This window comes from Furipterus horrens, unplaced genomic scaffold (assembly GCF_987537825.1).
Source record: "Furipterus horrens unplaced genomic scaffold, mFurHor1.1.pri manual_scaffold_11, whole genome shotgun sequence".
Lineage (NCBI taxonomy): Eukaryota > Metazoa > Chordata > Mammalia > Chiroptera > Furipteridae > Furipterus > Furipterus horrens.
In genome coordinates, this window is record NW_028327181.1 from 60,390,890 (window position 1) to 60,412,923 (window position 22,034).

The 22,034-nt window shown below is 37.0% G+C and overlaps 1 protein-coding gene and 1 pseudogene across 1 annotated transcript in view; both read right to left on the minus strand.

Annotated features, from left to right (window-relative positions):
• CPD (carboxypeptidase D) overlaps positions 1-22,034 on the minus strand; it is a 63,803-nt gene that overhangs the window by 19,815 nt on the left and 21,954 nt on the right. Inside the window, exons 3-10 of the mRNA XM_090292961.1 lie at positions 16,580-16,722; positions 13,036-13,205; positions 11,860-12,209; positions 11,236-11,427; positions 10,428-10,595; positions 5,373-5,482; positions 1,265-1,367; positions 660-802 (exon numbers count right to left, since the gene is read on the minus strand). Coding sequence (XP_090149087.1) covers positions 660-802; positions 1,265-1,367; positions 5,373-5,482; positions 10,428-10,595; positions 11,236-11,427; positions 11,860-12,209; positions 13,036-13,205; positions 16,580-16,722 — 1,379 coding nt within the window. The remainder of the gene's footprint in view (positions 1-659; positions 803-1,264; positions 1,368-5,372; positions 5,483-10,427; positions 10,596-11,235; positions 11,428-11,859; positions 12,210-13,035; positions 13,206-16,579; positions 16,723-22,034) is intronic.
• Positions 18,719-19,541, minus strand: LOC149997917 (regucalcin pseudogene; annotated as a pseudogene).

Below are 22,034 nucleotides of genomic sequence, written 5' to 3' on the forward strand. Positions count from 1 at the left end.
GTATAACTTGTAATAAATAAAGAAAATACAGTAAAATGTTAAAAACTGTTAAATCCAGGTAAAGGAATAACAGTGTTTATTGTATTTATCTTACAATGTTTCTGTATATTTAAAATTTTTTGAATATTTTTAAAAATCAGTATGCAAACTCGGAGCTTTTATGCCACTCCACTCAGCAAAATGAATAAAGCGGAAAAATACTGGCACAAAGTAATAGATTATCCTAATAATTAACCATTATTAGTATATTTCTTATAGTCTTTACCTACTGGCCACCATGCATATCCAAACAAAGGGAAATAAAACATATCACACTAAACCACTGGCAAAAATATAAAGAATAAAAATATTTACCCCGTAGCTCATCTTTTTATCACTTGACAAATGCTTACGTGTGTGTCTTTTACAAAGACAGGGTAAAAAGTGACCGCTAGCCATTAAAGAGTAAAAAAATCACTGCATCGTTTAATTATTTTCAACTCTTGCCCATGCATTCAAATTAAACTCATTCCCATCCACGAATTTTCTAGGTAAGTGTACTGAAACATGAACAACCCAAACTGGAATTCAAAAGGGTGTATTTGAAAATCACTGCCTGAAAACCCCATGTGTCTTCTTGCTCTTGGGAGAAATGTTATACTTCACCCTGGAGTAGTCACCTGTTTCATAAACTGGATTAGAGATCTTCTATTCTGTTCCCAAAATTTTGGCAGATCCTTCTCAAACGGGTATTTCACACAGCCTAGTTCAATAGTCACTTCAAAGCAATTTGTTTGTAAATAGTTCCAGTCCTGCATACCACCTAAAGGATAAAAAATTAAAATCAGTCACTCTGAAGAAATTCTAACTAGCACAGATCCCAACAGGTAAGCAACATTGCCAGTGAAAAGCCAAATTCATCTTTTCTCAGCATTGGCTGAAAAACTGTTCGATGCTTGTGGCACAGGTAAAACCCTTTTACTTTCATGTTCAAGGAGAACTGAAGCACAGCTTACCCATGTCTTATCAGCCCATCTAAGGTTCTTTGTAATATAGCCAGAGGTAAAATATAATACTTGTATCAAGATTTAGTACATGATTTTTATTCAATATGCACCAAATGTAAAAATAGTTGAAAAGGTTATTTGATTGTTTTAAACTATTTAAACAGTATCTTTAAAAGAATGATTCTTACTCAAAATTAAAAACTTAGTAACAAGCAGCATCATTCAGGGGAACAGAAAATCCATCAGAGTATATGACCTTAATATAAAAGAATGTTTACCTGGGACATTATACCAATTAGCCCCATTTGTTATTCCATGAGGAAAGTATTCATTAGGGTATATATTCTTGCAAGGTCTACCTTGAAACATCTGGGAATTTTCCTGAGGGGGGGAAAAAAGAATCTTTATTTGTATTTGTTTGTATCTACATTAAAAAATACAGGAAGGATAAGGACAAATAAAAAGCAGTTAATAAGAGGGTATATGGGAAGGTGGAAGTGAGATTCAATAAAGCCATGGGAAGCAGTGAGGCTTTTCAATGCACAGCTTCCTACGCCATTTTAATTTTTTAATATATGACTATTTAGTTCTTGAATCAAAATTAAAAGTGCTCTGTAAAAAATGGACTTTACTTCTTACAATTAAAGTAATTTAAACTAATCCAACTCCTCTTTTAAGAAACGATTCGTATTCACACTTTCATTTCATGTTTTCAAGAACTTTAAAGTCCAGAAAAGATCATTCACATACTACGTGCATTAAGCAGCTTTCTCTGACTTCATGGGGAACTAAGGCGGCCCCTCTATGCTTTGACTGCGCTCTGCACAATTCTCTTGTCCTGCTACAACTGGCTGCACCTTTTTCCTTCCCTAAATAGACTCCTCAAAACAGTGACGTTTTGTGTGCTCAACGTCTAGCAGAGGGTGTAGCACACAGTACATGTGCAATACCTTGCTCAGTGGAGAGTAAAAAAGAAATTGCCGTGGAGGCACAAATAAATGCTATTGGAATCTAGAGAAGAGAAAAATTACTCCTGACTAGAGGGGCAGGGGAAGTTCCCTAAAAAATTAAGCTTTAAAAGATGGCCAAACCTTCATTTCTCTCTTTTGGAAATACAAAAGTACAGAAAGGCATGAAGAGAAAAAAAATAACAATTTCCCACTTCCACCCCTGAGAATTAACCATTTAACTTTAAAACACATAAACAGCCCCTCTTCCATAAACTTAATATACTAATGATAGGCTTATGATCCCACTGCTCTCACCAAATAAAAATTATTTTAGATCACTGTGATGCTCTCTTGCTTTCTGGTTTTTCCATTAAAGACTTGCACATATCTTCTATGTCTCTCTCTCTCTATCTCCGTTTCCATCAATATCTATGTATCTAACAATTTACTTATTTAGATATTACTGAACTAATATAATATGTATATTATAAACCTACATAAAAGTAAAAACATTTAAAGAATAACTTTAAAAATATATATTTATAATCCATTAATTTATAGTATAAATCTCACTGTGGACACAGTGGGATTCTAGGTAGTACTAACATTTCAACTTTCTTCCTAGAGCAATAAGAAGTCAGGGAGGTGGCGCTGTGTGGGGGGAGAGGGGTCTGAGAGGGAATAACAACAACAACAAAAAAAAAATCAGTGAATATCTCTGATGAAAGGGTGATATAAGATATATTCATGGCTCTAAGAGTTTATTCTGATAATATTGTTAAAAATGGACCAAAGCCAGGAAGACCCATCAGAGTACTACTGAGTGAAAGAAATCCAGGTGAGAGATAATGAGCGCCGAAAAGGCTGTGGCAGTTTTATTTACCAAGTGGTATACTATTTCCCTTATTTCGCCCTGCTCTACTTTGATAATTTAAAAATCTAATTACAATTTTAAAAGCAAACATTTTGACAACAGAAGACTGAGGGTAAGAATGTAGGTGTCCATTCTCAGGCCATATACAAAGAAAGAGTCTAAAAGTTGTATATCAAGATATTAAATGATTGATGATCTCCAGGTTTATTTTTTTGTTTGTTTGCCTATATTTCCTAATCTTTTCACAGTAACTTTCATTATATGATATAATTTTTAAATGAGATATTTACATAGTAGTGACAGGTAAAGAAACTGGATGTAATTTTGAAGACACTAAAAGTGGCAAAGGACATATTATGGAAGGGAAGAAAAAGTAAAAGACACGGTACTGAGCCAATGAGAGCAAAAAGACAGCAGAGCTCTCTACGACATAATGCAACAGAAGTCAAGGGGAGAAGATAATAGTGTCCGATTCCATGGTCAAGAAAATTTAAAAAAAAACAAACAGATTTAGGTAACCCTTGAGGGGGCACTACCACATAAAACAATGTAGGCAGAAGATGTCAAGGAACAGGCATGAAAGAACAATAATCAAGTGAAGACAAGTAGAGACTACTCACTTCTCTTCTTTTGACTTCTTTTCAACTAATTATAGACTTGCAGAAAAGTTGCATAAATACTTGATCTAGCTTTCCCTAATGTTAGCATCTTATATAACCATAGTATAATTATCAAAAGAAGAAAATTAACACTGGTATACTTTTACTTGAATTCATTGAATTTCACTATACTTAAACTACAATAGAAATTATTTTAAAAATTAGAGAATCCAGGCAAGCAGAAAGAAGAAAAATATAAAGCCAGAGATCATCAATCATTTAATATTTTGATATGTAACTCTGAGACTTTTTTTCGCCTACATATGAACTGAAAATGGATGTCCCACCCTTCTTCCTCTTCTTTAGGTTCTCAAAAATCCATCGTAGATCTCATTCACATGCCACACAACTCACCCATTTAAAGTGTACATACAACTCAATGGGTTTTGGCATATCCACTGAATTATGTGACCACCACCACAGCGAATTTTAGGACATTTAGTCACCCCAGAAGAACCCATAACCGTTAGCACTCCCCAACCTCACCCAACCTCTTCTCTACCCCTCCTCACCATCCAAGCCCTAGGAATCACCAATCTGTTTTCCTTCTCTATGGATTTGCCCTATATAAATGTAATCATGGTCTCTAATGGCTGGCTTCTTTCACTTAGCATTCGGTTTTCAAGGTTCATTAATACTGTAGTATGTGAATGGCCCTGCCAACACCTTGTTTTTGGACTTCTAGTCCCTAAAACTGTGAGATAATATATTTTTGTTGTCTAAGGCTACCCAGTTTGTGAACTTTGTTACAGCAATCCTAGGAAACTAATACAGTAGCCTCCGCAGCAAAAAAGTTTTAATTTTGATGATGTCCAATGTATCTATTTTTGGTACCTGTGCTTTTGATATCATATGTAGGAAACCATTGTCTAACCCAAGGTCACAAAAATGTGTTCCTGTATTTTTTCTAAAAGTTTTATAGTTTTGGCTTTTACATTTAGGTCTATAATCCATTTTGAAATAATTTTTGGGTATGTTGTGAAGAAGGGGTCTAAATTCATTCTTTTGCACGTGAATATCCAGTCTCCCCATCATCATTTGTTGAAAAGAATGTTCTTTCCCCATTTAAATTGTCTTGGTGCCCTTTGTGGAAAAAAAAAAAATCAACTGACCATAAATGTAAAAGTTTATTTCTGGACACTCAATTCTATTTCACTGACCTATATTCCATCCTTATGCCAATATAGCAGTATTATAATTATTGCAGCTTTGTAGTAAGTCTGAAATTGGGAAGTATAAGGCCTTGAACTCTTGCAATTTATTCCTCATTTTGGAGTTAATGTTGTCTTTTGCTCCCATTTCTTTCCTAAGTTCTATCAACTCTCCTTCATTTCTTCCTGTTTCTTTTTATGTTTTTATTTTTTAAATATCTGAGCCCACATGATTGCAGTGTTTTTCTTTTTCAATCTGTTACTATGGTGAATTAAACTGACTCATTTTCAAGTGCTGAAACAGAAAGTACTCATAGACAATATGTAAAAGAATGGATGCAGCTGTGTGTCAATAAAACTTTATTTGAAAAAACAGGTGGTAGGCTGGATTTGACCCCAAAGCTGTAGTTTGTGAAACCTTGCTTTAGACTACTTTACTAGTTTTATAACTTAAGTATTTGTCAGATTAAATAAACTAGCATGTGTATATTCTAGGTACTGGGCTAAAAACTACAGATGGAAAGACAGTACCTGAGCTTAAAGGCTAATAGAAAAAAATATTAAGTATGTTCAAACATGAGGTGCAAAACAGAGGAGAAAAACTAATAAGGCTGCCTGAAAGGAATGATGGAAGGCTTAACCTTCTTAGAGAAGAAAGCACCTGACCTGAGTCTTGCAGGACTTTGTTTCAATGTATTTTTTTAAATGAAAGAATTAGTTGTATAGCATGTTATGTTTAAGCACAAGCCTACCTTGGAATAAGAAAGTGCTATTTGTTGAAACACAGCATCATCTGGTGATTTGCTGTATGTGGCAAGCCCTTGTTCATCATCATCAAAAGGGTAGTTAACCACTAAGGAACCTATAAGGGAAAAGAGGAAAATGGGTCATGTTACCTGTTTCAAGATGAATCATTAACATAAAGTAAGCTTTTCACAATACTGTCAGAGACAGGAAACCAATACAATTTTCCAAGGCTAATTTCTTCTATAGAAATGAAAAAGCTGCTCATTTCAACAACAGAAAATCAAAATAGATAAGTAAAGTATTAAATAGTTATGCATGACACTGAAAGGTTGTCTTAACTGGAAAGGTCTTGGGAATTGACCTGAACTTTTAGGCATCATTTACATGTCAGAACTGAAACTAGTAGAAAACAGGCTTAATTTAAACAATTTTATTTTATAATACTTAGGATCAGAAAAATTGAGCAAAATTTGATACCTTTTCAGTAAAATTCAGACATTTATAAGGCCATGAAATCTGAAACTAAGGGACCCATGGCTCCTTTCCTCAGCGGCTGGTAAGGCGCTGGGTCTTGCTGAGGAAGCAAAGGCCACGTTGGCGTGAGGCCCTCACTGCCAGCCTGCCTGGCAGCACCTGCCCAGCACTTGCCCAGACCATGGCCTCGTCCTAAGAGCTCACCTGCATCTACTTGGCCCTCAGCCCTCATCTTGCACAACAACAAGGTGACAGTCACCGGTCATGGAGGATAACATCATTGCCCTCATGAAAGCAGCCAATGTAAATGCTGAACCTTTCGGGCCAGGCTTGTTTGCAAATGCTCAGGCCAATGTCAACACTGGGAGCCTCATCTGCAACGTAGAGGACGGTAATACTGCAGCAGCAAGAGGTCCTGCCCCTCCACCACTACGGCCTCAGCTGAGGAGAAGAGAGTGGGAGCAAAGGAAGAAAAATCTGTGGGGTCTGATGATGACATGGACTTTCATCTTTTTGACTAAACCTCTTTTGATAACGCGTTCAATAAAAGACTAAACTCTGGGAAAAAGAAAAAAGAAAAACAAAAATGAAGGGACCCATCTCATTTTGCAGATGTGGAGTCTAAAACAGAGAGGTTAAATAGCTTATGTATGGATAGCAGAGCCAGCCCTGACCTACACTCAGAAAAAAAATGCTAAAAATATCTCATGCTCATATTAAAAATCAGTCAACTGGAGTTATATCGTATGATTTCTCATGACCTGAGGTAAATAAAAGGGTGCTTTAAGAGATATGTAAAGGATATCAACTTCCTTCATGCTCCCCACAGGGCACAGAGCAGTTAGGGTGCTTCTCAGACAAGAGCCCAGAGCTACACATGCGCACTCCTCCACCACAGGGTGGAATCCCTTATTTTCCTATTAGTCACATTGTTTTCATTTGTCCATCTGTCCATACATTCTGCCTATACTAAGCCATTCATCTTTATTTTTTTTTTTTTTTTACCATGCCACTTCCTGAGAATGGAAATGAAGGAACATATCCAATTTGAACTCAGATGAAGTAATCCTGTGATAACAAATACCAACAAACATTTCTATATTTAAAAAAATGTTCTTTAAGAAGCAAGTATGAAGAACTATGCCCATTCTCTCCCCCAAATAGTGCTAACAAGAACAAATGTACTCGACACTTCTAAGACAAATTTCTCAAAAAAATTTTCATTTCACTGGAATTATGACCCATATCTAAAAATTCAAAACAAAAAAATGTCAACATCAACTCCTATTCAATACTGTCTTTCAAATGGCTAATTTTTGAAGGCCAATAAAAGAGGTCATAAAGAGTTAAAATACTTCTAAAGTTTATTTTTTAAAATAATTAATATCAACACAAAAGCATAAGCAATGAAAGAAAAAATAGATAAAATTTGACTTCATCATAATTAATAATTTTTGTGCATCAAAGGTCATTATTAAGAAAGTCAAAATACAGGCTATAGAATGGGAGAAAATATTTTCAAGTCAGCAATCTGATAAGGTTATAGAATCCAGACTAAATAAAGAACTATTACAAGTCAACAAAAAGACAAAAAACAAAAACAATTAAAAACAGGCAAAAGACTGAACAGATATGTCTCCAAAGAAGATATACAAATGGCCAACAAGCATGAGAGAAGTTCAACAGATTTAGTCAATAGGGAAACGCAAATCAAAACCATAATGGGATACCACTTTTCACCCACCAGAATGGCTATAATTAGAAAAATAACAAGTATTGGTGAGGATATAGAGAACCTGGAACTCGTAGACATTGCTAATTGGAGTACAAAAGTTTGTCACTGTGAAAAGTGGTTTGGCAGTTCCTCGAAAAGCTAAACATAAAATTATCCAAAAGAACTGAAAACAGGGATTCAAATGGATATTGTATGCCAATGTTTGCAGCAGCATTATTCATAAGAGTAAAAAAGTTGATGACCTGGAGTCTGCACGATCCTTCCCCATGTGGGAAGGCCACCCTCCCCTCCACACCCCCACTCTTATTAGGGTTTTCTGGACCCAAGGGTAGGTAGGACGACGACCATGTCCAGCTTGAAGCAGCTAGAGGAGCTTGAGACCTTCGCCCATTGTCCTTTACAAGATTACAAAGGGTCCTAATATTTGAGAGGGGGAGGATAGTTAATTTTTACGAACCAGGGGTATGGACTTGGGGGGGATTGCTGGGGGAGGGGGGTGCTGGGTGGAGGGGAACAAGGGGGAGAAAATTGGAACTGTTGTAACAATATAATCAATAAAAAACATTAAAAAAAAAAAGAGTAAAAAAGTTGAAACAGCCTAAATATCCATAAACAGAGAAATAAACAAATTGTGGTATATACACACAATGGAACATTATTCAGCCATTAGAAGAAATGAAGTAATGCATGCTACAAATATAAATGAACCTTGAAAACATTGTGCTAAATGGAAGAAGACAGACAAAGAAGGTCGCATACTGGATGATTCCATTTCTGTGAAATATCCAAAATAGGCAGGTCCACAGAGACAGAACACAGACTGGTAATTGCCAGGGCTCAAAGGCAGGGGGGCGGGGGGGGGCAACTGCTTAATGGGTGATGAGATAAAAACACTGTGGACCTGGAGAAAGATGGTGGTGGCACAATACTGGGAATATGCTAAAAACATTACCGAATTGTTCCCGTTAACGTGGTTAATTTTATGTTATATGAATTTCACCTCAAAAAGTTAGTATCAAAATTTACAAAAAGGAACCTCACTTTTCCCCGTATTCTTTCAATATCCTTCTAAATTGAAATCCTCTTTTAAATTTCTTTGCCAACAGTCCAAAACCCATTTAAAGATTTTAAGATGAAAAAACAAAATATGCCATGGAAAGAAACATGTCTATGAGTCCCCCACCATGCCAAAGTCTTGATACCACATGTGTAATTTGTAAAATTTTTTCAATGGAATGTAACTAGTAGTTAAGTTTTCAGATTTAGCCAACATGATATGTGATGTATCCTGAGAATATTTTTAAAAGGTCAAAATAACAAAAATATTTTCTATCAAACATGGCATAAAATACATACAATATTTTTAAAAATTAATTTGCCAACCAGGCTGTAACTTCATAATTGCTGTTTGGGTCTTTCAGAATCATCCATGATTACCAACTATGGAAATATTTTTTCTTTTACTGCTAAGCTTTCAAAGCAATTTTTAGAGAATCTCAATTTACTTCTTAAATCTAAATATCCTAATTATATAATGTAATTCAAAAATGAAATTACATTTTAGAATGGCATTAAGTAATGTATATGCCATCAAATCTCAGTTGTGTACTACGTCTCTGGATTCCAAGAAATGCTGACATTACACTTCTCTCCCCTTGCCCCTGGTACTAATATCTTCACTTAAAAAGGAAAAAACCCTTACTGACATATAATTCACATACCATACAATTCATCTATTTGAAGTATGTAAGTTGATGTTATTTAGCATAGTCACAGGGTTGTACAATCTTCTTCACTGCTATCTAATTAATTACAGAACATTTCATCATCCCCCCCAAAATCTGTACTCATTAGTAATCACTCCCCATTCTCTCCCACTACTACCCACAACTTTCTATCTCTATGGATTTGCCTATTCTGAATATTTCATAAAAATGTAATCCTACAATATATGGTTTCTTGTGATTGGCTTCTATCACTTAGCATGTTTTCAGTTCATATATGTTGCATACATCAGTACTTCATCCCCTTTCACATCCAAATATTTCATCAGAAGAGGAATACCACATTTTATTTATTCAATGATCAGCTGAAGGACATTTGGGTTGTTTATCCTTTTTGATTATTATAAACAATGCTACTGTGAACATTCATGTACAAGTCTATGTGTAGACACAGTTTTTCAGTTCTTTTGGGTATTGACACTGTCACTCTTATTCACACAACCCTAGTTGGACATTATGATAATTTTTAACCTTAACCTCTCATACTATTCAACTGATCAATTCCTGCTGAATTACATGGAAGTGTATAAACTCAGATACTACATGAGAATGAGGTCTTTGTGCTGCAGTTACATATATATAGCAAGTAATAGATAAGAAAATGTCAAAATTTAAATCTGCATAAAAGAGTTTATTACACTTTAGGGAGAAATAGGACTGAACATTTGGATTGGTTAGTGTTCAATTTTTGTAAATGACAACAAGCATGTTACCAAATTTCCAGGGAGAAGGATAAATATAAAACACTTGTGAGTGATAAATATAAAACACTTGAAGAACTAAGTGAGAGAGAGAGAAAAATGGAGGGAGGAAAAGCAGAGGGAGAAGGAAAAAGAAGAATCCATGGCAGGGAGGACTATGGGGAAGGGGAGGGATGGGAGAAGAAGGGACAAAACAGACAGAAAATTGGCTTAAATAGTAATGAAAGGGAAATTCATTGTTGTCTGCCATAAAAGCAATAACAGGATACCCATTTTAAGATAGCCTAAGACTACAAACAGACAAAATTCCAGCAGGATTTTCAAATACGTTCAATAAGACCTGGTAGGATATCAAGTTGCAATTACCTCCATGAAGGTTTGCTGACAGTACAAATGGAAAGGTCTTCACCCAGCTCATTACAGCAATAGTTTCTGGTTGAGTAGGTTCTGTGATCTGAACAAACTGGTCTGGGAAATTTCGGTTCAAGTCAAAGTTGTTGCTGTTGTTTCTGCCAATTACACTTACTGAATCTCCTATATGATAAAGGATTCAAATTTAAGCCATATTTCACTTACATTTTGATCCAACACATACTGCTTTAGCTATTGTACCTAAAAGGTAAGCATGAACACATCTGGCTTCACACTATGATCAATCACACTATAATTAAAACTCACAATTTTTTAAAATTATAATTAAAAAAACCTATCTCTTCCAAATCTTTCGAACAGAGAGTTAAAATCATTTTCTTTTTGCTTCTACCCTCTGTTTATACATTGAGGGGAAAAAATCCAATTATACAAATTATATTAAAGTATTGCTCAATTGTCGATAATCCATATACAATGACACGATCACAAGGTTGAGTGGGCGTGACTGATCTGAGGCAGACTCTTGTACTGGCATACAGGGTAAGACTTTTACAAATTTATCTGTTTTTAGTAAATAAGAGCAATTACCAAAGTAGAGAACTCCATTAAATATAAACTTGGTCCCATTATTAATGAACAAACTGGTCTTTCAAGAATACAAAAGCTAGAACCAATCATAAATTACAAGAAAAAAATAGGAAGAAATCTGAGGGAAACAACCAGTTGCAATTCTCTTCTAACCCCAAATAATCAACAATATAATATCAAACAGATTAAACCTTAATAAAGAGCTATTCTTTACCTTCCTGGGCCTTTTCGTATCCATCAGGATTCATGGATGGCATGAGGTGAATTCTAGTGCTCTGAACCAAATCTGTAACTTCAGGGTCTGTTCCAAAGTTCTTACAAAGGTATTCGATCAGGTTCAATAACAGTTCTCTCCCAACAACTTCATTTCCATGCATGTTTCCAATGTACTTAAATTCTGGTTCACCTGAAAACAAAATAATTACACACAAGACTTTTTCCTTTCCATTTATCATGGACTCTCTGCTTTCCTCTCAACATATGCAAAGACACTGAACCAACAATTTAAGAAAAGGTATATTTCAATAATAGAAGCAAAACAAAAAAGCTTCTTATAAAGCAGCTTCCTTACTAATATATGTCTGAGCAGGCTCAAAGCATGTATATATGCCATATACTATGAAAAGAAAAATATGATTAGCAGAAAGAATCTATGTAGGATGTTAAATGCAGCGCCTAAATTGAATTATTAAGTGAATTTTCTTCTTTTCTGGCAAGATTGGTTACATTTTCTTTGTTGCAGTTATATAAGGTGATCTTTCAGATGAAACACAGCAATATTATAGCACATAGATATAAGTGGCACTGCCGAAATTATGTGTAAGACCACACCAATTACCTGGTTCGTGGACACCTGGATTATCAGATATCTCCATTACATAAAGCTCTCTTGACTCGACTGATTTTCCCAATGAATAAAGCCGGGTGATGTTAGGATATTCATTGGCGAACCTTCTCAAAAAGATTTCCATATCAGGGAAATGGTGGTGGTGAAAGTCCTTTGGCTGAATAGGCTGGTGGGAGGACTGTGTTTCAGGAGAAAGATTAAGTACAGCAACTGTGCTAGCAGTTACTACAGCCTCGGTTGTGTCAGGGATTACTGAAGTCACAGTTGGCCGAAGTGAAAAATTCACCTTTGTAGCGGGTCCTTCTTTCACTACTATATTATTAATAGTCAGTGGCATATATCTGAAAATAAAAATTGAAAAACTAGATGGCCTAGAGTTAAATTAAAACATACAATGCTTTGCATAATACAATACTTTTCATACTCTAGAACTCAGTGGTCTAACAAAACTCAAATAAATAAGCATAAATGTGTAAATTCAAGATTTTTTAGCATATTATTTCATAGACAATCTCCAATTAAATCTTAAAAGAACTATTTCTCTTACATCTTCCCAGGTTCCACAGATTAGATGCTCACCAAAAAATTATATTCAAAGGAGAGAATACGATGAAAGACAGGGGTCATTAATCCACTGGAACCATCGCTACACTGCTCAAAGAAGGGATAAATTACCTAGGTCTTTGCAGTGTCTTATCAAACTGACATTCCAACTATTCCAAATAGGAAAGTTAAAAATGAATTAAAGGTTACCAATTAAAACCTTAGCAAGTAATCCTACAGGAAGGTTTCCAGGGGAGGTGAGAAACCACTCATTTCATATATTAGAGAGTTAATGATAAAGACAGCTCTTCAAAATATCTTTTATAGAGAAAATGTACTCTGGTATTCAATTAGCCTTGAAGCAATGCTTTACACAGCTGCCCATCTATTTAAGCTTTTACAACTCTCCTTCCTCCCAATTTTACAATTATGCTTCTTATTTAGTTTTACTATTAGACTATGTGATAAGACCCTATGATAGTATTTTCTTATTACAAAAGAGGGGAAATTCAGAAAATAAGAAAACTAAAAACCAGATACAATAAGTAACATTTACTAGACTATATTTCTGTCTTAGATATAAATAAAGGTTTGGTATTTTAAGAGTCTAATTTAAATTCTTACCCAGTTAAAACTGCTGTAATGTTGTAAGTTCCAGGAACAAGTAATCTGTGGAAATCACCAAATCTGCCTGTTGTGATATTATGATTAATACCAGCCACTGAGATGGTTGCATTCTCTAAGCCAGATCCTGTTACTGAATCTTTAACAAATCCTGTAACTCCAATATGGACCTAAAAAAACAAGAATCAAATCAGACTGCTCAGTGACAATCAATTTGGAAGGCAAGAGAACATAACGTCTCTGCATTGATATAGAATTCATTAAAAAATAAGGTGACTCCTCTATCTCCCTGAAATATTTCTCAATCTCTCCAAGTTAAATAAACTATAGACAAAAATATTAAATCCTTAAACTTAAGTCCTATGTGTCTGAAGTTTACACTGGTAGTTTGCTTTTGAAATTTCTTCTCCTCCAAACCAGATTTCTAATTTTCTCAACAAGGCATAAGTAATAATTTCTGATATATCCAATAGTGTATAAGCCTGTCTGATATTTAAATTAAATTTATGTTCAGATTACCCATGGGCTTCTGATCAAGATGGCAGCACAGGTAACACGGCTCGCCTCCTTGCACAATCACATCAAAATTACAACTAAACTACAGAACCACCATCATTCAGAACCATCAGAAATTGAGCTGAATGGAAGTCCTACGACTACAGAATTAAAGAAGAAACCACATCAAGACAGGTGGGAGGGGCAGAGACATGGAATGAGCTGGTCCCACACCCATGTGTGGTGGATAAAAATTGGAAGGGATATCTCAGGAGTGAAGGGTCTCAACCCCACATAAGGCACCCCAGCTTAAGGTTCCAGTGCCAGGAAGATAAGTCTCTATAACTTCTGGCTGTAAAAACCAGGGGGGCTGACTCCCCTCCACACCCCCACTCTTATTAGGGTTTTCTGGACCCAAGGGTAGGTAGGACGACGACCATGTCCAGCTTGAAGCAGCTAGAGGAGCTTGAGACCTTCGCCCATTGTCCTTTACAAGATTACAAAGGGTCCTAATATTTGAGAGGGGGGGGATAGTTAATTTTTATGAACCAGGGGTATGGACTTGGGGGGGATTGCTGGGGGAGGGGGGTGCTGGGGGGAGGGGAGCAGGGGGTAGAAAATTGGAACTATTGTAACAATATAATCAATAAAAAACATTAAAAAAAAAAAAAAAAACCAGGGGGGCTGAGACTGAGGAAGACAGAAACTTCTAATCCCAAGCAAGACCTCCTTAAAGGGCCTGTGCGCAGACTTATTCAGACTCATTCCCTCTGAGCTCAAACATAGGGGTTGCAGATTAAAAAGCATCGGAGACATATGGGGAGGAACTGAATTATCTGCTATCAGGGCAAGAGCTGGGGGGCAGCTTTCTCCCAGACAGAAGTGTTGGCAGAGGCCACTGTTCCTTTTCTGAGCCGTCCCAGCACAGAGCCAGCAGGTGAATGCCAATCTGAGACTCCATCAACCTGACTCATTGTTCGCCCCACCCTAGTGATTCCCTGAAGCTCTGTCCCAGCCTACTTCCAGGCCCACCCAAGCTGGTTCCAGTGGCTTTTCCATATGAATGGCTTGTCTTGGCCCGTTGCTTCTGATTTTCCTAAATTTTCTCAAACAAGCAACATCTGGCTTCAGCAAGCCTGTACCTCTTGCTAAGTGGCCCCAGGCCTGGCCCAGCCTTGGTTCACATCTTGGCCTCTCCTGGGAACCTCGAGGCTGAGAACAGGTAGCAGCCATCTGTAGATCACTTTGTAGCTTATGCTGTATGACCCCAAACAGAACACAGGTTGTGGTGACCTTGGATGTGCCAACAGCAACCAAGGTTCACTACAACAGGAGGGTATACACAGCCCACAGGGTGGGCGCACCCTGAGTACTCAGCTTGGGTAATACACAGGGAGGCTGCCAAAATGAGGAGACAAAGAAGCATTGCCCAAATGAAACAGAACAAAACTCCAGAAAAAGAACTAAACAAAATGGAGACAAACAATCTACTAGATGCATAGTTCAAAACATTGGTTATAAGAATGCTCAAGGAACTTAGTGAGGATCTCAACAGCATAAAAAAGATCTAGTCAGAAACGAAGGATACACTAAATGAAATGAAAAACAATTTATAGGGAATCAACACTAGAGTGGATAAAGCCAAGAATCAAATCAGCGATTTGAAACATAAGGAAGCAAAAAACAACCAATCAGAACAGCAAGAAGAAAAAAGAATCCAAAAAAAATGAGGATAGCAAAAGGAGCCTCTGGGACAACTTCAGGTATACCAACATTTGCATCACAGGGGTACCAGAAGGAGAAAAGAGCAAGAAATTGGAAACATATTTGAAAAAATAATGACAAAAAACTTCCCTAACTTGGATGAAGGAAACAGACATACAAGTCCAGAAAGCACAGAAAGTCCCAAACAAGATGAGCCCAAAGAGGCCCATACCAAGACACATCATAATTAAAATGCCAAAGGTTAAATTCAAAAAGAAAAGGTTAAATTCAAAAAGAGAATATTAAATGTGGCAAGAGAAAAGTAGTTAGTTACCTACAAGGGAGCCCCCATAAGACTGTCAGATGATTTCTCAAAAGAAACTTTGCAGGCTAGAAGGGACTAGCAATAAATATTCAAAGTGATGAAAAGCAAGCATCTACAACCAAGATTATTCTACCCAGCAAGGCTATTCTTTAGAATCAAAGGGCAAGTAAAGAGCTTTCCAGACAAGAAAAAGCTGAGGGAGTTCATCACCACCAAGCCAGTATTACATGAAATGTTATATGGTCTTCTTTAAGAAGAAGAAGAAAAAAAATATGAACAATAAAATGGTAATAAATACACACCTATCAACAATTAAATCTAAAAAACAAAATAAACAAAGAAGCAGAAGAGAAACAGAATTACAGATACAGAGAACATTTTGATGGTTGCCAGATGGAAGCAGGGTTGGTGGGTTGGGGGAATGGTTGAAAGAAGTGAAGGGATTAAGAAGTACAAATAGGTAGTTACAGAATAGTCATGGGGATGTAAAGTATGGCACAGGGAATAGAGTAGCCAAAGAACATATATATATATATGCATGACCCATGGACATGATCAATGGTGTGAGGCTTGCCTGAGGGGAGTGGGGAGGGGAACTGTGTTGAGGAAGACAAACGGGGAAATACTGGGACAACTGTAATAGCATAAAAAATAAAATATGATTAAAAAAATTTATGTTCATGGTGCATATAGTGATAAAGGCTCTAGCAAATATGATCACATGACATTGTAAGAACCTAGTAGTACAAATTTGGCTACTTATTTCAGTTTACAAAAGTGTTCTACAGCAGTCAAAGGAAGCCCTCAGGAGGACAAGAGCTGGGGGAGCAGGCAAGGAGGCACAGTTAGAATACATTCTAATAGATTCCAACAGTTTCTAAACATAATCTACAAACTTAAATAATAGAGACAAAGGGTATCTAGTATAGATTGTTATTTATATGCAACTGAATTTCCCCCATATTTAATCCATTATTTCCATATCCCAACCTTCCAAACCTTCTAGTCTCCTACTTTTACCTTTTCAATCAATGTGATCAAAGACTCACGATTGTTCTCCCATTCTTGTCGAAGCTGCGAAGCCGGTGGGTACTTGCAACAGGACAGTTCTAATGTGATCTCAAAACAGTTGGCCCATACGTAATTATAATCTTGCATACCACCTGTAACATGAAGGAGAAAAATAAGTTTACTCTCAGGATTCTACTCTCAAAAAGACCAAGAAAACTAAATCTGCTATCTCTGCATGTATACATGTTCTTTTCATTAAACTCTTTGAAATTGGAGAAGGTTCTTGAATTACACTGGAGACTAAGAAGGAAGGTTAAAGGGATATACAGGAAAATGAATATACATAAAGGAAATATATCTAATTGACATGACAAACAGTTATGAATAGCATGAACTCATCAGTTAATAACAATAGCAATAATAATGGTTCTACATGCCAGACATGTCCTACAAGCTTTATGTGTATTCCTTAATGTTTAATATTTACAACAACTGTAAGAGACAGGTATTACTATTTCACCCATTTTACAGAGGTGAGACACAAAGAGGTACAGATTGCTGACAGAAAAAAACGTGAAGGGTAAATGTTACCTTAAAGTTGTCACGGATATTCATGCCAAGCATTAAGTGCCGACTATTCTAACTATCCTCCCCTTTTATCAAGAAGATGGCAAGAGAAGAAAGAAAGGCTGTATGTAGGGTGGTGCAGCTACACAAATCAGGCAGAGAAAAGACAACGAACCCTTTCAAAACGGGTTTAATGGAAGAGGGAAGCAAAAGGGGAATGAGCATCCACGGTTGGCCACCTTCACTATACCCACACCTGTATAAATCCACACATTCGTTCTTAGAAAGCCTATTAGCTTATCATTCCTGTCACTGGATTTTTTAAAAATAGACTTTATTTGAGGTCAACTTCAGGTTCACAGAAAAACAATAAGATGGTACAGAGGTTTCCCATATACCCCCTGCTCCCACACATGCCTAGTCTCTATTACCACCTCCCCCAGCAGAATGCATTTTTGTTACAACTATGAACCTACATAGATACACCATTACCGCCCAAAGTCCAATGTTTATATTAGGGTTCACTCTTGTATATTCTATGCATTTCAGACAAATGTATAATGCCATGTTTCCACCATTATAGTATCATACAGAGCAGTTCCACTGCCCTAAAAATCCTCTGTGCTCTCGCTAGTTATCCCTCCTGCCCCTTAACTCTTGCCAGCTACTAATCTTTTTACTATCTTCACATGGTTTTGCCTTTTACGGAATGTCATATAGCTGAAATCATGTAGTATTTAACCTTTTCTCACTGGTTTCTTTCATTTAGTAATAGTTATTTAAGGTTCCGCCATGTCTTTTTATGGCTTGATAGCTCATTTCTTTAAGTGCTGAGTCCTAGACCATTGTTTGGATGTACCACAGTTTATTTATCTAGTCACCTACTGAAAGACATATTGGTTGCTTCCACGTTTTGACAATTATAAATAAAGCTGTTATAAACATCTGCATGCACATTTTTGTGTGGCGCTCAACTGCTAAATTATATGATAAAAATATTAGTTTTGTAAGAAACAAACTGTCTTCCAAAGTGGCTATACCTTTTTGTATTCCCACCAACAATGAATGAGTCCTGTTGTTCAACATCTTTGCCAGCATTTGCCATTGTCAACATTCCAGATTTTGGCAATTCTGATAGGTGAATAGTGGTAACTCATTGTTTTAATTTGCATTTCCATAAACGACATATGATGTAGAATACCTTTTTTATTTTTTAACAAATCATTAACAGATTACTATTTATTAGTTTGTTTGAAGCTTTAGTTATAGTAAGTATGGAATGCAGAATAAAGACAGATACAGTCTCCCCCTGTCCACAAGCAATTTGCAAAGAATCAAGAGGCTGGTTGACAGGTGAACAGTTCTTGACACTTCTACAGTACCTTTGCAGAAGGCCTAATAATATGTTATCAAACCCACCTGTCACCTTTTGTTTACAATCTCTACATTTTAACAAGAGTAAATGAAAATTTAACTGTTACAATATCACTGCCTCATTTTTTGTAACTAGATTGGAATTTCAGCTCCAGAATTTTCTATTTGTCTTCAAAGTTTCTTCCAGTAGAAAAGAAGGCTCATTACTTATTGTACATAAAAATCTGGAGGAATTTCTTTGATTCCCTCCCCCAGGCCAATTATCTTGAAAATTCCACCAACTTCAGGTTGCTGCAAAAAAGTCCACTCTATCCCAGGCACGATCAGGTACATTTCAGAGTAATCCCTCCTTCTGAAGCAGCATGAGGTTGTTTTATCAGCAGGCAACTTCAGAGTTTGGAGTCTTCCCTTTCTCAGGATCTAAACAAATCACTCTTCCTCCATCGTAACAAGCTACCCAGAGCTTCTTGATACATATTCCTCCTAGGATTTGTTGTTCTTTATCCAGCTTGTAAACACCTGTCTGCAGGTCATAGTCAAAGGCATCCACAGAGTAGGGACCAATCCAAACCATTAACGATGTCCACCTGGTCAAAGTACTTTTCCATGTGGTGGTCAGGAAAGAGGGCATACAGGGACCTTTGGTGCCAGTCCAGAACTGCCAGGGCTGTTTCCTCAGTCATGGTGCCAGCCACATATCTCCCAGCAGGATCCACCTTCCCATAATTAAATCGACTGTTTTTCTTGTCTTTATGTACTGTGGCCAGGACAATGGTTGACTGACCTTCCCAGTTCAAAGCACAGAACTTTGTTCCAACTGTGGCAACACAGCCTCCTGATTGGCAGAGGGCCACAGCTGACTGGGGTATCCACAGTCACCTGCTTAGCTTGCTTGCTGAGTGAATCCCACCAGCAAACCTTTTTTGCAGGAACATCTACGAAGAGCAGAGTCGGACTCTTCCTTCCACATTGGAGACTCACTGCACAGGCAGTTCTCAGGCAGGACACATTCAATCTTAATGGAAGACATTGTGATGGGGGACATCTTGGTGCTCGTGACCCTCAGAGAGTCAGATGCTCAGAGCCATCTTCTCAAGTTTATTTGCCAGCTGTACATCTTCTTTGGTGAGGTGTCAATTAATGTCTTTGGCCCATTTTAAAATTTGGTGGTAGTTTTCTTACTGTTGAGTCTAAGAGGGTTGTTTGTTTTTTTTTGTTTTTGTTTTTCGTATGTTTTGGGTAACAGTCCTGTATCAGATTTTATTTCCTTCTTTTTGGGGCTGAATAGTATTCCATTTTATGTATATATTGCATTCCTTTAGGTTACTTCTTGGCACTTGTGAATAATGGTACAGTGAACAAGTATTTTTTCAATATGCTATTTTCAGTTCTTCTCTATATATACCCAGATGGGATTGCTGAATCATATGGTGATTCTACTTTTAACTTTGTGAGCCAGCTTTATACTGTTTTCCGTAGTGGCTGTAGTATTTTATATTCCCACCAGCCATGCAGACTTCCAAATTCTCCACACTGTCACCAACACTTGTTTGTTTGTTTTTTAATAGTGGCCATCGTGAGGTGTAAGATAGCTCATTGTGGCTTTAATTTGCATTTCTCTGATGATTAATGATAATGAGCATCTTTTCATGTGCTTGTCAGTCATTTGTATATCTTCTCTGAAGAAATGTCTATTCAAGTCTTTTTTAAAAATTTATTTAGTTTTTCTTCTATTCAAGTCTTTTGCTCATGTATTAATCAGATTACTTGGGTTTACTTTGCTGTTGCTGTTGAGTTGTAGGAGTTCTCTGTATATACTAAATATTGAACCCTTATCAGATATACGATTTGCAAATATTTTCCATTGGTTGCCTTTTTACTCTGTTGATTGTTTTGCTTGCTGCACAGAACATTAAAGGTTCTGAGCAGAGGCGTGATATGATCTGAATTGCCTTTTTAAAAGATCATTCTGACTGCTGGGTGGAAAATGACTGGGGCGGGGGACAAAAAGCGAAGCGGGAGATGGATTAGAAGAGAGTGGTGGTAGTGGAGATGAAACGAACAGATTTGGATGTTCAAAGGATTTCTTTATAGGAATCAAGGATGACTTCTAACTTTTGGTTTGAGAAACTAGGGAGCTAGTAGTGCCACTTGCTGAGAAGATGGAGAACAAAGCAAACAGATATGGCATGCCTAAGGCTCTGTCACTGTTCTTCTCTCACTTCTTCCCTTGGTATCCCCACGGTTTTAAATATTGTCTCCAGTCTAGGCCTCTTCCCCAGACTCCAGTCTTGTACATCAAGTTGCCTCTTCAATATCTCTACTTGGAGACTGCAAACTTAACATGTCCTTCTCTTTCTCAAACCTGCTCCACCCACAGTCCTTCCCATCGTGGTTAATGGTACTTTCATCCTTCTAGTTGTTCAGGCCAATATATCCAATATATCCAGAATCCAAAGATCTGCATTTCTCCTGACTTCCACTGCTGCTGCCCTGGTACAAGCCACCATCCTTTCTTCAGCTGGATTTCTGCAATCACTCTAAACCTTCCTGTTCCAGCCCTTGCCTTTCTATATTTTTTTCTCAATAGAGATGCCAGAATAATTCTATTGAAATTTAAGCCAGATACTATTCCTCTGTACAATGACTCCTTGTTTCACTCAGACAGAAAGCCAAAGTCTTCAAAGTGGCCTCAAGCCCTACACAATCTGTCCTCCACTGCTCCTCCTTTAACCTCCTTACATACTCTCCGCGTTACTGACCCAGTGCCAGCCACTCTGGCTGTTCACTGGATGGACCAAGTGCCTCCTGACTTTGGGTCTTCGCTCTAGTTGTTTCCTTTGTCTGGAATGCTTTCCCCCCAGATATCCCTAGTTGACTCCCTCACCTCCAGCTCTTTGCGCCAATTTTAACTTCAGCCTCACCTCCACATCTGAAGTTGCCACTTCCTTCATTCCTTGAATGTCCCAAGCCCATCCCATCAGCACTTGTAATTTCTCTCACTCTTTTCTACTTTTGTCTTTTTTTCTACAGTGCTTGATAATTTACCTACTATGTTTATTATTTACTGCTTGTTTTTCCATGCTAGATTTTAAGCAAGGGTAGAGATATCTGATATGCCCACTGATGGATATTCCAAACACTAGAAAAGTACCTGGCACACAGTAGTGCTTCAATAAACATTTGTTGAAGGAATGAAAATAATGGGAAAAGTAGGTAGTGGGGCAGTTGGAAATTAAGATTTCTGTTTTGAATATATTAAACTTGAGATGCCCATTAAGTATCTATGTGGAGATGTCAAATACTTTCTTTTCTTAAATATATGCAGGTTTATAACCACCACAAGATCAGTAACTTGGCCTTAACCTTTTTTTTTTTTTCTTTGAAAGCAAGGCATCCATCTTTTGGCTTTCCCTTATTTTCTAGCATCTTGTACTCACTTTGGGCCTGGCAGGAAACTGATGAGATGCTGAGTTTCATATTTCTACCCAGTCATATTTAGTCATCAGTGATGTTAAGTCAC